At 43.6% G+C, this 16,785-nt stretch overlaps 1 protein-coding gene and 1 long non-coding RNA gene across 10 annotated transcripts in view; one reads left to right on the top strand and one right to left on the bottom strand.

The window, feature by feature from the left end:
- LOC109252230 (uncharacterized) overlaps window positions 1-16,785 on the top strand; it is a 340,134-nt gene that overhangs the window by 243,658 nt on the left and 79,691 nt on the right. The window lies entirely within an intron of this gene.
- FGF1 (fibroblast growth factor 1) overlaps window positions 4,382-16,785 on the bottom strand; it is a 68,877-nt gene continuing 56,473 nt past the window's right edge. For 5 of the 7 annotated variants that reach the window (XM_019424557.2, XM_053907389.1, XM_019424555.2 and 2 more), the window contains 2 exons: window positions 11,810-11,913; window positions 4,382-6,553 (listed from right to left, as the gene is read on the bottom strand). In XM_019424557.2, coding sequence (XP_019280102.1) covers window positions 6,359-6,553; window positions 11,810-11,913 — 299 coding nt within the window. In that variant the 3' untranslated portion in view covers window positions 4,382-6,358. The remainder of the gene's footprint in view (window positions 6,554-11,809; window positions 11,914-16,785) is intronic. The other 2 variants (XM_053907390.1, XM_053907391.1) reach the window with 2 other exon arrangements.

The raw sequence follows: 16,785 nt of genomic DNA, 5'->3' as shown, positions 1-16,785 counted from the left end.
GCTCCTAATGCAAGTGTTTTGTTTTGAGAAACCCATAGGTCATACTGTTCGTTTCTACAGGACACTACTGAACTCTCAGCATAGTTGACATCTCAAACTATGAACAGTCTTGTCTTTACAGTCTGGACAAGGCAAGTTAGTATACAATGACATTCCTAAAACTTATTTTGGAGAAAAAAAGTTTTGGTTCAAGGCCTATCAGTAAAATAATCTAACATCTTGCCCTTCTGTATCCCTGGGTGAGACTAAAATAAATTTCTCTTCAGGCAGGAAAATAAGGATGAAAACCCCAATGATACACGTCTCTGTGACAACTTGCACAAACTGCCTGTCTATACCTACATCCCCAAACACTGCAACTAAGCGAACCAAGTCCTGAAATTGAACACACTTCCAAACAAGGAATGCCCAAGCCTTCATTAAGGCTGATAGAAAAGCCCATGAAGGACATGGTGAGGTTTTGCTTAGTTATATAATAAAATAGACACTAATGTTTAGCTGCTAAATGTGTAAATTTAGCCTGTGTGACAGTGGGTAGCTAAGAGGGAAGGAAGCAATTTAGGAAATACCTCCTTCCCACATCACAGACATTCTCAGCCCTGTCAGAAGACCCCCAAACTAGGTCCTAAAATACTTGCTTTTATAAAGCAAACCCACCCTCCAGCTTCAGGCTGTGAGTGACCTGGTTTCTTTTTTAATTTTATAACTAGGGTGGAAAGCTAACAGTGCAGTATGTCATGGTCAATATATCAACTGCAAAGTAGGTACAATGATACAGAAAGATCCCAGTAATGCTTTAGTACATTTCCCTTGTAACTTCAGAGACTGTTAGATGAATCACTGGGGTCCAGAGTATCCTATGTCAGATCCCGAGATCTCAAGCTCTTACGTTCTCTAACTGGGCTTTAGAATAAATTTTATGTACAATAACAAGGGAGTTTCTTTCTGGGCATAGAGGACAGGTTTAAGGAGTGGAGGAGGAAGGAGGGGGTGTGCCACTTTTCACAAGTCATTATTTCAGTTTTAACGGTTGTCAAACAAATGCCTAGCGATTTTGAAATGGAGAAGACACAAGTCCCACCTGCTAGGTTGGGCTTAAGTATTCTTATACTGGACTACTGCTCCTACAAATAATTTTTTTTTTTAATTTGTGAAAGTGCAGTGGTTTGATGTGTCACTATTACCATACTCCTCAATGTGACAGTGACACAAGAGCACTTAGGGTTAGGGTTCCCCTCCCCTCCCCTTCCCACCCTGTGGCAGATAGGCTGTCTGTCAGTCAGATAAATATGGAAGGCAACGACTTTATTATATGTTTGTCTTTTGTTGTCAAGTTCACCCATAAGAGGCCAATGCTCGGCCAGCCTAACCCTCTCAAACATTTGGGGCACAGAGTTATGTTTTCAGTTGGTTCAGCAAAGATGAAAAATTTTGAATCCCTGTAGAAGATGCATTCCAGTAGCAATGGTGTTTATCTTATCACTGAGTTATGGGTGGCAAACTCTTCTGGTAGGTCAGAGAGCAGTTGCCAGAAAGTGATGGAGGCTGGCGGGGATGCTCAGAGATCCTGGGCACCTAGCCTTCTCCTGGCTCAGTCTACTTTTCATGTCTTGTTTGGAAATGGTTATAGAGGTGCCTGGGCGGCTCAGTCAGTTAAGCGCCTGACTTCAGCTCAGATCATGATCTCACTGTCCGTGAGTTTGAGCCCCGCATCGGGCTCGGTGCTGACAGCTCGGAGCCTGGAGCTTGCTTTGGATTCTGGGTCTCTTCCCTCCCCAGATTGTGCTCTGTCTCTCAAAAATGAGTAAATGTTAAAACAAATTTAAGAAATGGTTATAAGATAGGAATTTGGAGGTAGGGGAGCAAGAGGGAGTAATGAAGTGAAGACTGCAGAAGTTGGGGAGGGGATGACCTCCAGCCCCACAATGATGAGAATTCCAAAGGAGGGGAGGGGTCCAAAGTCCTCAGGGCTGTGCAAGCAGAAACCCGATGACAGCACTGGGGACAATAGAGGCAGCAGTGTGTGCCTGTGAGACCTGCATCCTTACACTCATTCTGCAAGATTAGTGGCAAACCAACTAAGAGAATTCACCAGGCCCTCAGAACAGATGGTTCCTGGGTAACAGGATGTCCCCCTTGTCTTTGAACAAACCGCATCTTTGAAAACACTGAAGTCATAATGCAGGATCCTAATTGGGTCTTGTCATCTTAAGGAAGACCAGTTGCTTTAAGCCAGTTTTTTCAGAAAACTGTGGTTGTGACCTATTGAGTTGTGACCCAATTTAATGGATCTTTGACCAGCATGTTTTAGTGGAATGTAAGAGAAAAAAATGCATCATATATATATATATATATATATATATATATATATATATATATGGCTTCCTGACCTTCTTTGTTTCAGTTGTGTGTATGTGTGAGGGTAGGCATGTGGTGGGTTGTGATGGAAAATGTAGTTCTTACAGTGGATCAAACTCCAAAAAGCAGGAAAATAAGAGGTTTAGGTGACTTTGAAAGGAAAAGGAGGGATTGATTTTGGCATGTAATTCGTAGAAGGGACAAACACTGCACAATGCTTTTTAATTCGTGCACGTGCTTGTGTGCGTGTACGTGTGTGAGAGCCGGTGTAAATGTGTGTGTATATGTGTCAGTGTTTGTGTGCATGATCTGATTCTGCCACAAGGTCTAGGCAACAGTATACTTTCTCCTAAGAATAAGAAGTCAGAAGGTTGACAAGTTTACTTAAGGAGATGTTGTGTAGTATGATAACAGTTTCAGAAGATCTGATGGGCAAACCCATCACCCTTCATCAAGACGCTTGAGATGCAAGAGATAACCCGTTTGTCCTTGACTTAAAGTTGTAAAGTCCTTCATTTTTCCCCCAGGTCACAGTATCTTTGCTTTAGCACAAGCTGGTCAGCTGTACAATAGTAGCATATTTTCATATTTTCTCATAATTTATACTGTGAAGGAGAAGTGTCAGTTAATTATGGTGCTTGGTTCTTCAATTCCCTGAATATACCTCCCTGATGTATCCCTAGAAAAACACTAATATTGCCTTAGGTTTCCAAACAAAATCAAAAATGTTTCTACCTTAGCTTTTCCTGTCAGCCTGTAAGGTCTCCCTTCCAGTGACAAGCTATGCATCGAACACAAAGCAGCCACACCTGATGGATGCCTGGGACAGACCTTCCACGGGAAGATGAGACATCCTGATGTTCCCAAACTCAGAGAGACATTATCGCCTTTTAGTGGAACGTTTATTAATACTTGTAAGGTGCCAAAATTAAAGAGACAGTGATGTAAAATGACAGGTGTCTTCTTCATCAGAGATCTGCTTCGCAGCCCATGGGCTCAGTTTGTTTAGGCAGTATATTTTAACAAGGCTGGGGAGCTGGGCTCCATTGCCTCTGACACAAAGCGAGGACCTCCATCTTTAGTAACGTATGATGCTGTAGGCAGTTTTTGGTAAGCACACACTGTTGGCCGGGGGAGGCTCTAACTATCCCTTCCAAGGAAACAGATCACTGCCACCTCCACCGCCATCTTGCAAACAATCAAAAGCGTAAATGCTCCTGATGCTTTGTAGAGAATATCAGCCAGTTCTTAACAGTTGGCCTGAAAATGAATCCACATGAGAGACGTGTGACAAGCAGATGGCTACCTCACTTACTCAAGGAAAAGAGAGAGAGGGCAACAGGAGCACTCCGTGTGTAAGGAACTAGAATGGAGCAGGGAACTGCCACCTATTTCCTTCTTACAAGATCTGACAGGCTCTTTTCCCAACTTGAAACCGGTCCTCCTAAAGCTGTCATGGTTCTACAGTTGGAAATATTAGGTTTACCTGGCCAGGTCCTCGGATACTTTGATGAGGGTTATCTTATACTGGGTATTGCGAATTCTTCCAGAACCTGGGTTTCTGGGACTTGCTGTTTATTCACCAGCAACCTACAAAGTCTCTGTTTTTAACTTGACTGAAATAAATGAATCCACAGCATCTTTCATCATAAATATAATGCCCTGGGAGAGAATACAGCAGAAAACCAGACAGACATTGTTTCCAGGTGCCCTGGTACCCAGTACAGTGCCTGACACACAGTAGGCACTGAAAAAAATATTCAGTGAATGAATATATGAATGATGACCGGGCGGAGGCTGGCAAGGCCATGATAGTGTTTCTTCTAACTGCTTTGGGTCTTTGAAACCATAAGCTTCCGTCTCATCTGTTAGCAACATTTAATTTTTCTTGGCCAGTGTTATATTTGAATTTGATTCATACCCTAAAAATTATGGACCATTATATATCTTAGATTTCGTCTCTACATACCCTTTTCTGGCCAAATCTTCATAGTAAAGAAATGTTAAACCACACTGCACTATCTCCAGCTTGCCTGGAAGGATTTACTAAAATAAAATAGAATGGTCTTATCCAAGTTACAAAAACAAAGTTCTGAAGTCGTTTTTCTGTACAAATGCAGAATGATATTATTAATCGCAGAATTAACTTAGTTTGGTTCCTCAATTGCACTATATTGCTTTGAACCTTCACAAACCATCTTTTGTTTTTCATCATAAATATGACAATGCAATTATAAGGAGTTATTTTTTCCGTTAATAATGTCAATTCCTTAGAACATGAGCTAATATTCTCATCAGTTTGTATCCACAGTTACCCTCTTGTTGCTTAAGCGTCCCTGTTTTCAAAGGAAAACTTGTAATACCACAATTGAAAACAAAGTACAATCTCTTTTTATAGGTAAATGTAGTACAAGTAGTAGATAATTGAGGAGCTTATACATCATGTCCTATGATTATCATTCTCAGTGGCTGAATGCTAATCAGTTAACTGACTTTGAGCTATATATTTATAAATGTGATTAAAACATACAGTCTCACAGTAAATTTAAATGGCCTATTAAAGACCTTTACATGGCAACAGTATCATATGTCAGAGATGAATGTTGTTTCTAATTTGCTAGCCACTTGGGTCAAGTTTACTTTAAGCAGGAAGCATATTTATACAAGTAATCGTAACACAAATGGTCTCTTGAGAAAAGCTGTTTGTGAGGGTTTAACATTTTTGAAGTATGCTTTTGTATATATTCTAAATGGGTATTTTATAGGCACTGGGCCAAAGCGCCTTAAATCCATGTTCCTTAGCACGGGGCTAACTGCTCCTGATGCTGCCTGAGTGTTCAGGAAGACTCGCGGGGTATGAGTTTTTTATGGGCAAGGCAAGAGAGGCTCGGGGGCCTTGGGCCCCCTTCCTTTGGACAGCACGCTTCAGGACTCTGCTACTTTAAGTATGGTGGGGGGGGGGGTGGTGCAAGAGGAAGCAGCAGCATCTGCAGCACCTGGGGGCTTGTTAGAAATGCACAGACTGCACCCCAGAACCACTGAATCAGAACCTACACTCAAACACGATCTGCATGTGATTTGTAAGCATTGCCTGGGACCCCAAAGCCTCTGCTTTCTGGGGACCAGGCACAGTCATGGTGTCCCTCCATCTTTCCTTCTCACCTCTGGAATCAACCTCTTGAGAGGAAATCATCCTCTCAGCCCACGTTGCCTTTCTTTCTCAGCACTCCCACACCCCAGACCCAAATGAATTTACCAATGTCTGATGTTTTTGCTTTGATCAAGAACCCACTTCTCATGCTGTCCATCTGACATCATCCAGAGGCTTCCTGCTGCCGAATTATCTTGGGAAAGTCACGGCATTGTAATGACTGCCAATGCTATGCATTTATTCTGCTTTCCTGTGGGCTGAAGCTCCCATCCTTCATTTATTCTACACTGAGAGCCCACCAGAACCCAGTCTCCCCTTGCCATTTTAATCCCTTCTGTTCTCGAGGGGAGATTTTCTTCATCCTAGTTTCTACTCATGGAACACTGCCTTCCCCTAACCTAGCCATAAGCTTCCCTGCTAATATTTGTGGGGTGTTGAAAGGACGAAAGGGCATCATGCCAAGTGTTTCGGGGAATCACAGACAGGATTTTCTCAGTAGAGGGAATCGTATGCGGTTACTAATGACCCTGGCAGCTCCCTGAACACACTTCATTTGGCCCCGCCTTTGCATTGAGAGGCTCAGCCTGCAGCAGGTGCCCAGAGGCAACTGGGCATCCACACACCCAGACTGGCCAGCCAGTTGGCCCCTAGGAGCTATTTGATCCCTCTGTTCAAACTGTGCTGGGGTAAAAGGCTCTGCAAAAAAGTGAACTGGGCATTTGGAAGCGCACTGCTTACAATTTCAGGCTCTGTGGGCCAGGGGTTAGTGCAGCCAATAGTCAAGGGAACAACCTGGGTCAGCTGGGTGAGGACCTCCTCTGGAGTGGTCGGCACCCAGTAGAGATTTCTTTAATCAGAGGAGACTGGCAGGGGGAGAAACAAAATTGCCTTCTGGCCATAGTGAGTCCGGGGACCGCGTTTGCAGCTTCCATTCTTCTTGAGACCCACAAACCAATTCTTTTCTGCGTGCTTCTTGGATGTGTAGGTGTTGTAATGGTTTTCTTCCAGCCTTTCCAGGAACAAGCATTCCTCATTTGGTGTCTGCTAAAAAGATACAACGGCAAGAGAGTAGAATTACTAGTGATTAGTTTTCAGTGAAGTTTCTCTGTTTACTAGCCGTGTGGCCTTGGGTGAATTCACTGAGGCTCTTTATGCTTCGGTTTCTTCTTCAGGAAAATTGAGATAATAGTGGAACCTATATCTGAGGGTGGTAATGAGGACATAGAGTAGGACCCAGCACATAATGAGCCCTGGGTCCTGCTTCGGATTCTATATCTCCTTCCCTCTCTCTGCCCCTCTCCAACTTGTGCTCTGTCTCTCTCTCTCTCCAAGATAAATAAACATTAAAAAAAATTTTTTAATAAAATAAAATAAAATACATTTACTATCGGGGCGCCTGGGTGGCTCAGTCAGTTAAGCGTCTGACTTTGGCTCAGATCATGATCTCACAGTTCCTGGGTTCAAACCCCACATCGGACTCTGCACCAACTGTGTGGAGTCTGCTTGGGATTCTCCCTCTCTCTCTCTCTCTCTCTCTCTGCCCCTCCTTGACTTGTGCTTTTTCTCTCTGTCAAAATAAATGAACTTAAAAAAAAAATACAAAGAGCTTAGTGTTAAAAAAAATACATTTGCTGTTTTTGTAAGATCCCCTTCCATTTGCTGTCCTCAGGACCCTAAAGTTTCCCCCTGGGGAGATCCTGAATGACCATGAGCACGTTAAGGGCAGGGCTGGGCCTTTTGTCTCTGTAAAGTCCTGGCACATGGACATGACCATGAAAATCAGCCCAAATAGGTAAAATCAGACTGTGATATGGTGGGGAGTTTTAAGTTTAGACTTGAAGGATAAATGAAAACCTGCTAATATTATTTTATATCCTGGTGATTTTCACTAACAGTATCAGGATTTTTACCTTAGTGCTGTCATGAATATAAATCCTTGCACAAAATGTGTCTTAAGCATAAAACATATCCTGGAAGTTAAAGTTTTTTTAAAAATGAAAATACCTTTATTTTCTCCTATGTATAAACAGATCTACTTATACGAAGAATTGTGCTTTTTAAAAATCACAACTTTACTTTAAAAAAAAGAAAGAAAAAATTTAAAAACTGCCCAAAGCCACCCACCCAGATATAAGGAACTGGTAACAGTCGATTAACATACTTCCTCATGTCTTTATGTACATATACACAAACAGACATGGATAAGGACATATGGGTATAGACTGATGATGTTACCAAAATGGCGGTATAGCTGCTTTTTTTTAATGTTTATTTATTTTGAGAGAGAGAGAGAGACAGGGAGAGAGAGAGCACAAGCAGAGGAGGGGCAGAGAGGGATGGAGACACAGAATCTGAAGTAGGCTCCAGGCTCTGAGCTGTCAGCACAGAGCCTGACGTGGGACTTGAACTCATGAACCGTGAGATCATGACCTGAGCCCAAGTCAGACACTCAACAAACTGAGCCACCCAGGCACCCCATATCTGCTTTTTTTTAAAGTTTATTTATTTATTTTGAGAGAGAGAGAGAACACAAGCAGGGGAGGGGCAGAGAGAGAGAGAGGGAGAGAGAGAGAATCCCCAGCAGACTCTGCACCATCAGTGTGGAGACCAATGCAGGTCTCCATCTCACAAACGGTGAGATCCTGACCTGAGCTGAAACCAAGAGTCAGACACTTAACCAACTGAGCCACCCAGACACCCCTGCTCTAATTTCTTTTTTAAAAAATGGAAAATAAAGCTATGAAAACATTTAATCTCACAAGAAAATACAAGTTAAAAATGATTTAACATGTTGGCTATAATAACTGCAAAGAACAAAAAGATTTACAATGCTTAATATTGCTGAGAGCATAGGAAATAGGCACTTTCATGCACTGTTGTGAGATAAATTGGTGGAAATTTTCTGAAGGTAGTTAGGCAATATGTATTACCTTTGACCCAGAAATTTCATTGGTAGGAATTGACCCTTAGGAGATACCTGGGCAAGGGTAAAACAGTATTTTCAACGATGGTCTTTGCAGGATTGCACGTAATGGTAACATTCGAAGCAACCTAAATCTTCATGGAAAGGTGATTGGTTCAAGTAGATAGCGGTACATCCCTACAGTGGAATTGAGGGCAGCTTCCAATTTATCAAGCTGGAAAGAATGCTATAACATATTAAATAGTACAGTTGCTTTAAAAATATCTACCAATGATTACTGTTTCACTGGGAGTTCATTGGTTGGAGAGTGGGAAGAGCCCCAGGAATTTGAACTTCCTATTTGTCAAGATTTTAGAATACATTTATTATATTTGGGTGTAAAATACTTACGCTGTATACTGACTTTGCTCCCGTTCTAAGGCATGTGATCCCTGTATTATCTCTTCCCCCACAGTGGTTGTTGATTCCCTTTCGGGTGGTGTCCAGGCTTCTTCTTCATTATTCTTAATTTGTGGGCATGTTTGTGTACTTGACTGTGAGCCCTACTTAGGGAAGAGGTGGAGTCTTGTCAGGCTTGTGTCTCCCCACCCCCAGACACAGAGCCTTGCAAATTACGGGGGCTCGCCAGCTAGGTGGTGAGCTTAACTTGATTCTTGAGATCGTAGAAAGCAGTCTGTAAAGTTCCCTTTGATTAGTAAGGAATACGTAACAGGAAGCTTCCTGCTTCTTATTCATTTGCAGTCTAGGGCATTGACAACTGGGTGAGACACTTTGGGTCATTTTAGAATAAGACGGGACATAGTTGTAATATTTAACTGGGTGACTCTGCTGCCTCTAGAGGAATATATCCAGACGTTAGTGTTTGCTGCACAGTGTCAGGTGTGGGAGGAGGTAGGAAGTTTTGGACCTGTGTGGGTTGCCTGCTCCCCTGTAGGGAGGGTACCCCATGACACCCCTCAGTGGGCATCAGGCCTGTGTTCTGTGACGAAGCTGAGGGTGGCCACGTCCCTCACCTGATGTCTCCATTGAACTAGAGCGGTCGACACACTCAGAATGGCTGAGTCACAGGCTGAGTCAGCAGGCCAGCTCGGAGATGCTCCAGCCCAACCCCACCAGGATTTGTCAGGGGTTGTTAAGCACTTGGTGCATTGCCAGCAGCCTGGAGATGCACAGTTGATTCATGACTATTTTAAAAATTATTTTCTTTTTTTATATTTTAGCATGCTGTTTTCCCCTCAACTATTTGGGTGACATATATCCACTGTAGGAAATTTGGGAAATACAGGAAGGCATTCACATATTATAAAATTGGCTACTTATTACCCTTAGAGATAAATGCATTAATGTTTTGATATATATGTATCCTTTCATTGTGAAATCTAAAATATGTCATTATTTTATATAACCTTTCATGATTAATAGAAAATATTTCATTAGTTTTAAAAATAATATGTCCTTTCCACAGACATAAACATTTGTATCAAGATGGATTAATACCTAAAACTGCCTGAGAGCATGAGGTAGAGCTCTGAGATATTTTAGAAATTGTAATTTATTAATGGAGAAGTATATCAATTATTAGGCATAATATATTAAGATTACCCTCAATATTTCAGGTGAAGCACAGTGATGGCCAGGACTATGATGGGAGCCTAGAGGAAATTGGGTTTGGGTGTTCTTCCTCAATATTTTTATACAAATAAAAGAAGGTTATAATAAGCATCAAAATGTATTTAAAAGAGGAAAAGCCATAAACTGTAAATATAACCTAGGAAATAATGAGGATAAGGGATTTATAAACTTATTATTTGTCTTCTAGCTCTCACTGATGAAGCACCTCCCCCATTTGCCAGCAACATTGGTGGGTGGGTTCTGTGCATTGTCTCTCTGACCCCTCTTAACCCCTGTGTGTGGTAGTGACCATCCATTACTATCCTTATTTTAGACAAGTCTCAGAGTGGGTAAGTAACTTGCTGAAGTTGCAGAGAATTGAGATTCAGTTGTGAGTCCAAGATTCAGTGATTGGTTGGTTGGTTGACTGATTTTATTACCAACTGGAAGAACCACCTTTAAGAAAAATCTACTTCAAGGGCCACCTGGGTGGCTCAGTCTGTTGAGCATCTGACTCTTGATTTTGGCTTGGGTCATGATCCCACAGTCCTGGGATTGAGTCCTACATTGGGCTCTGCACTGAGTATGGAGCCTGCTTGAGAGATTCTCTCTCTCTCTCTCTCTCTCTCTCTCTCTCTTTCTTTCTCCCCTCCCCCCATCTGCCCCTCTCCCCCACTTGTGCTCTCTCTCTTTCTCAAATGAATGAATGAATAAAAAGAAAAATGTGCTTCCATGTAGCAGTCAAAGTCTAGCTCCAAACTCTTTAAAGTTGTCCCATTTGATACAGATTTCAGCAAACAGGCTACAGGAGGTGGCCCACTGCTCCTGACTTGTAGCAGGCAGCGTGAAATACCACACTATATTTGCATCCCAAACCCTGGCTGAAGTTACAGCTTTGGGAGACAGTTTTCTGTGCCTGCTGCCAGTTGGCAATTTGATTTAAGTTAAAGGGAGCCTCAGACCAACCCCCTCCTACTACTGCCTTTTTGTAGACATCTACAAAAGGGAAAAAAAGGAGTCTGGCCAAGTCTCAATGATCAGTTGTTAGGATAAAGAGAGAGGATCATTGAAATTGAGAAATAATTTCAAAACTTAGGTCCATTGGCTTTAGTTCTCTTTCCATTGAGATATTTTACCAAAGGCACCACGAGGGGCAAAATCAGATTGTCTGTTTCTATTCTTTTCTCACAAAGATCAGTATGTACTGAGTCAAACCTGTATAAAACATCAACCAGGAGAGAGAGGGAGCAGAAGATGTTGAGGATTTTTAGCTACTGAATAAACTCTCAGACCGTGCTTCTCAAGAACAGGGACGTGGCTCATTTGTCTTCACAGCCCTTCATACTTAGACACAGGAGGCACTCAATACGTGTTTGTTGGATGACGTATCCCATGCTAGAGTCCGGGCTTGATAATTTTTGTGAAAAGCATAGAGAGTGTGGTGGTGCTCCAGAAACATGTTTGGAGTGAATGAATGAAATGGGAATAGGTATTCTGAAATGACTGACTGGTGCGTTACTAAAATTTCAGTCAATGTCTCCTCTGTGTCTCCGTGATAATTCATTCGAGTATTTTGAGAGAATATCACAAGAAGCTCTTTCATGTCTGAGCCTAAAATAAAGCAGGGTAGAGGGTGGGAATCTTGCTGGAAAAAATAACAAACAGAGACTAATTGCTGCTTTACACTTTGCATCACTCAACGTAACAAGATTTCTGGAAACCTCCAACCCTGGCCGTGTCTGGAAGCATGTCAGCCTCATACTTACTGAGCCGTACAAAAGCCCGTCGGTGTCCATGGCCAAGTACTGGCCAGTCTCGGTACTCTTTATATACACCTCCCCCACGCTTTCCGCACTGAGCTGCAGCTGAACTGAAATAAAAATAACACGAGCAAAAGTAAATAAACACTAAAGCTTTGGCGATAGGACCTGGCGGCCAGGACAGTTAGCCATGGAAAATTCTGCTCATTCATTTTGCAGTGCCCTCAAGGATGAGCCTCAAATTAATCAAAACATTGAAATACAGTTCCTTTTTCTTTGCCCTCCAAAGAAAGCTGTCCTTTGGGAATTATGTTCTTGAGAGAAGGAGAGATGACGGCAGGCGTGCCCACCATCCCCCTGTTTGTTACACAATGACCCCTCATGCACTTCCTCTGTCTCTGTCCCCTGGCAGGAAATAACCATAGGAGGAACGACATTCGCTTTCCTAGGTGCTGTAGAGTGGGCAGTTGGCCAGCCTGAGTATGTACTCCTTCAATTATCAGCCTGCTTTGGGGGTGCCTTTTTATAGCCCCAGCCTGTTAGGCATGGGAGCTTCTCGTGGACAGATTGTTATGAAAAAAATCTGATCCCGCTAGCTTGCCATACAGAGGGTTTTCCCAGGAAGTTGGATTGGTTGGTGCATCTGAAACTCAGGGAACTCTCCCACAGTGAAGTTCAGTCAACTCCCAGCCTCTGTGGCGGCCCAGCTGGGATAGAGGCAGAGGGGAACGCCAGCTTCTCATTGGGAAGACAAAGCAGTTGCCTGGGAATGCAGGGATGGGAACAGTGGTTCTCACCCTGGGGTGATTTCGTTCGTCAAGCGACAGTTGACCATGTCCAGAGACATTTTTGGTTGTGCTGGCTGCAGTGAGGGTGATGGTACTGGCGTCTGGTTGTAGAGGCCAAGGATGTTATGACACATTTTGCGATGCACAGGGCAGCCCCCACAACAAGAAATTATTCATCTCAGAAGGTCAGTAGTGCTGAGGTTGAGAAACTGTGAGGTTGAAGGCAAGGACATGAGTTCCTCTGAGTTAGTCTCCCCATTTACACCGATTGATACCCCAGAGGAGATTTGCCCACTGCTGGACAACTAACTAGAGTGTGATACCCATTCAATAATTATTCATTTGGTCATTCTTCCCATGGTAGTTCTGGAGGGAGAGATCCTTTGATGGCTAGCATTTGAGAATCAGAATTAATTCTGAACTCCCTGGACAATTTCTTTGGCCACTAGACTGTCAACAACCATCGTTAGGAGTGAAACCTGCCTAAGGACCAGTGAGCACCCAGTTCTCCAGGAGGACTGACCTCCCTAAAGGTCAGCTTACTCAGGGGCTGAGAGGCAGGGTGGGCTGGAAGGAACACTGGGGTTTGGTCAGCAGATGGGGACTCCTCATTGCCTTTTCTTTGTTTTCATGTTTTATTTAATTTCTTTGAATAAGAAATACATTCCCATGCGTCAAACCTGGAAACCGTGTAAGAGGAGACTTTGAGGACTCTCCCTTCCGTTGCCTCTACCCCCCAGCCTTCACTTGCAACTGACGGGGATACAGTGGTAAACAGGATGGATGAGACCCTTCTCCTTCCAAGGATACGTTCATTCTCAGGGGGTGGGGGAAGACAGAGACAAACAAGTAAACCTTCCTAGATATATTTTATGTGTATCCTTCTAGAGAGATCTTAGGTATATATGAGCAACTCCGTGTTATCTTTCCTGCCTTTCTTGTTTGTTTTGTTTTGTTTTTTTTTTTTACATAAATGGTATGATATACATACAACTATATACCTTGTTTTGTTTTGCTTGTCTGTTTGCTTAGAAATTAACTGGAGAGCTTTCCAGTTCAGTACTGAAAGAGTTAACCATGTTCTTTTTGCCACTTGAATTGTGTTCTACCATGTGGCTATACCATAACCATTTAACCACTTCCTTATTAATATGTCTGTATTTTCTCATTTCCCTCTGTTTTCTCTATCTTATGATTCATCCCAAGAGTGATACATAGTTCCATCACCCTTACCCAAGATGCAGTTCTCTTGTCTTTGGAGGTGTTTGCTACAGAGACTCGGTCTCCTGTAGCTTCCTGTGGTCAGTGGAGTTTATCTAATCCACTGGAAGGAAACTGGAAGCTACTGATCTCCTTTCCCACGGGTCCTTCTGACATGGGTTACTCAGAGAGGGTAGTCATGATAGAACGGGCCAAAAGGCCTCCATCCTGACTGGGGCCTCCCCTCTAGCCTCATACCACACCACACACTCACTCACTCACTCACCTTGCCCCACTCACTTAGCTCTCCCAACACATCAAGCTGTTTCCTGCCTCAGGATTCTTGCGTGTATTCTACCCTTTGTCTGGCACCTTCTTCCTCCCAATATTGACGAAATTGGCCCTTCTCCTCCTCCAGGCCCCAGCCTAAATGCTCCCAACTTGGAGAGGCCTTTTCCGCCCAAATCCCCTATGACTGTCTGTACAGAGACCCTCCACCCACTGCCCCTGCCAATGCCACCTTATGATCTTCACATGATCATCTGGCTTAGTCCTTTGTTTGTTTCCTTCATGGCACTTTATACAGCGTACAGTTATTTTTGCCATTCAACAGTTTACTGGTTTATTTCTGCCTCCCCAGGAGAGTGTATACCTGGCGAAAAGGGCAGGGATCTTCTCTGGCCTGTTCCCCGTAGGTCTCCAGCGTGTCACACAGTGCCCTGCACAACGGTTCAGCCAACATGTGTGTGCCGAATGAATGATGTTAGGCTAATATCTGCAGAGATGATCCTACTGGTTCATCATCAATAAGCCGTGCACTTTGAATTATGTTTCCAGTCATGCTTTGTGGAGTGAAGTAAGAGGGACCAAGCAGAGAGCTTTACAGGCTCTTCTACCAGCCAGCTGGGTGACCTTGGTGAGGCTCCTTCATCTCAAGGCCACAGTCTCTTTATCAGTAACATGGGTAGGGTTTATATTCAGTCTCTAAAGTTTTTCCCCAGCTCTAACAGTCTATGAAGCAAGTAAATGCCTTTAATAGCAATGATGCACACAACAGAATAGTGTGTGGCTGTAAAAGGGAATCAAGTACTGATACGTGCTACAATGTGGATGAACCTTGACAACAGGCTCAGTGAGAGAAGCTGGTCACAAAGGACCACTTATTTTATGATTCTGTTTAAATGAAAGTTCCTGAATGGACAGACCCAGAGAGACAGGACATAGATTAGTGATAGGCAGGAGCTGAGGAGGAAGGTGGAGAGAGCAAAGGGGGCATTATGGTTGGGAGGTATAGGGTTTCATATTTCAATAAAACTGTTTTTTTTTTAGTACCCTGTATTTTCATTGGACTTGATGGCTTTCATAGAAGTTGTACATACATTTTTCTGTCAATTTATCAGCATAATCCTGTATGTTTAAGAGAGACAAAAGGAAGGAACTAACTGTGTATTGATCACCTATAATGTGCCAGGCATTGTGGTAGTTTCTATCCTGGTATAAATAGTATAAAATTGCAGCGCGGGTTCCAGAATCAAACTACATGAATTGCAATTCTGGCTTGGCTACGATATGTGATCATTGGTCAAATTATTCAGCTCTGTTACCTTATGCATAATGATAGTACCTGCTTCATGGAGTTGTTTTGAGGATTAAATGATCTAATATATGGAGAGTGCCGAGGACCATTACTGTCATTTCCACCGAGCTACGGTGACCTCATTGCTTCTTACAGCATTCCCTGTTGGAAGATGGCAGTGGCTTTGTCCTACAGGTGAGGAGACCGAAGCTTGCTGAAAGCATATTTTACTCAACATTATACTTATAATCAGGAAAAAAATCGTGACCAGAGCCCAGCTTTGAGTATTTCAAGTATCCTGCTTTTTCTTCTCTTTCATACAACACCTTGGGACCCAGTGATGGGGAAGATGGGTCCAAATCCAGCCAAATTCCCTTTCTTGCACCCACTTATGTTCAAACAAGACGTACAAGATGGCAGATGGTCATCCAGGATCCCATTTGTAGCTACGAAGGGAATGATGTTAGTTGCCTGGGGCTGTTTTCCACCTACCACCCATATGTGTAGGTATTGAGTCAAACACATTCTAGATGCTACAGGAATCCCATAGGGCAGGTCCTTTTGGGTAATCAAGGAAGTTTTTTTTTTTTAAGATAGACTTTATATTTTAAAGCAGTTTTCGGTTCACAGCAAAAATGAAGAGAAGGTACAGTGATTTCCCATGTACCCCCTGCCGTCACACACGTGTAGCGCCGGTTATCAACTCCCCCTCACAGTGGTACATGGGTTACACATGATGGACCTAAACACTGACACATCAGTATCATCAAGGAGGATTTTCAAAAAGCTTTTCACTTCCTAGTTCATTTGTGTTCTGCGGCTTACATAGCCTGCATTTGTCTTTCTGTGGGGGTAGGTAGAGTCGACTTTGGACTCCCATCTTGGCCGCGTGAGGGCCTCACGGAGGTAAACACGAGCCAGGGCTGCTTGGCACGGGGACGCAGTCCTCGGCCGTGAGCCCCCACACCAGGGTTGCTGCACTGGTGAGAGTTCGTCTCAAGAGTTTCCTCTGTAAATATTATTTCTCCAGGATGTCCAAGTTTCATAGCTCATTTTCACTGGATTTCTTTCTGGCGAAGTTTCCTAAACATATATCCTCTGCGAGCAGGCCTGGCAGGAAGGAGTAACACCCAGCCGGGGCCGCTCGTGTAACCGACGAGGCGTCCAGCTCCCCAGGGTGACTTCATTCCAGTTTTCTAAACTTACAGTCTCCCGCAGCTGCTGCTGAGGAGGGGAGCGGGAAGGGGGCGTATGAGAGAGGGGTACTCTCAAGGAGGGAGGGGCCAGCCCCACAGCCCGGCTGAAGCGGAGGCTCCTCCCCCTCGGAGCAGGGCCAGGGGCCTGGAAAGGCTCTCAGTCAACACGCGCGCACCAGCCTGTCCGTTGCGTGCTGGGGACCGTGCCCCGTGCCACACACC

This window comes from Panthera pardus, unplaced genomic scaffold (assembly GCF_024362965.1).
Source record: "Panthera pardus isolate Hobbes unplaced genomic scaffold, ASM2436296v1 HiC_scaffold_2, whole genome shotgun sequence".
NCBI lineage: Eukaryota > Metazoa > Chordata > Mammalia > Carnivora > Felidae > Panthera > Panthera pardus.
This window is presented reverse-complemented; position numbering and strand designations above follow the sequence as displayed.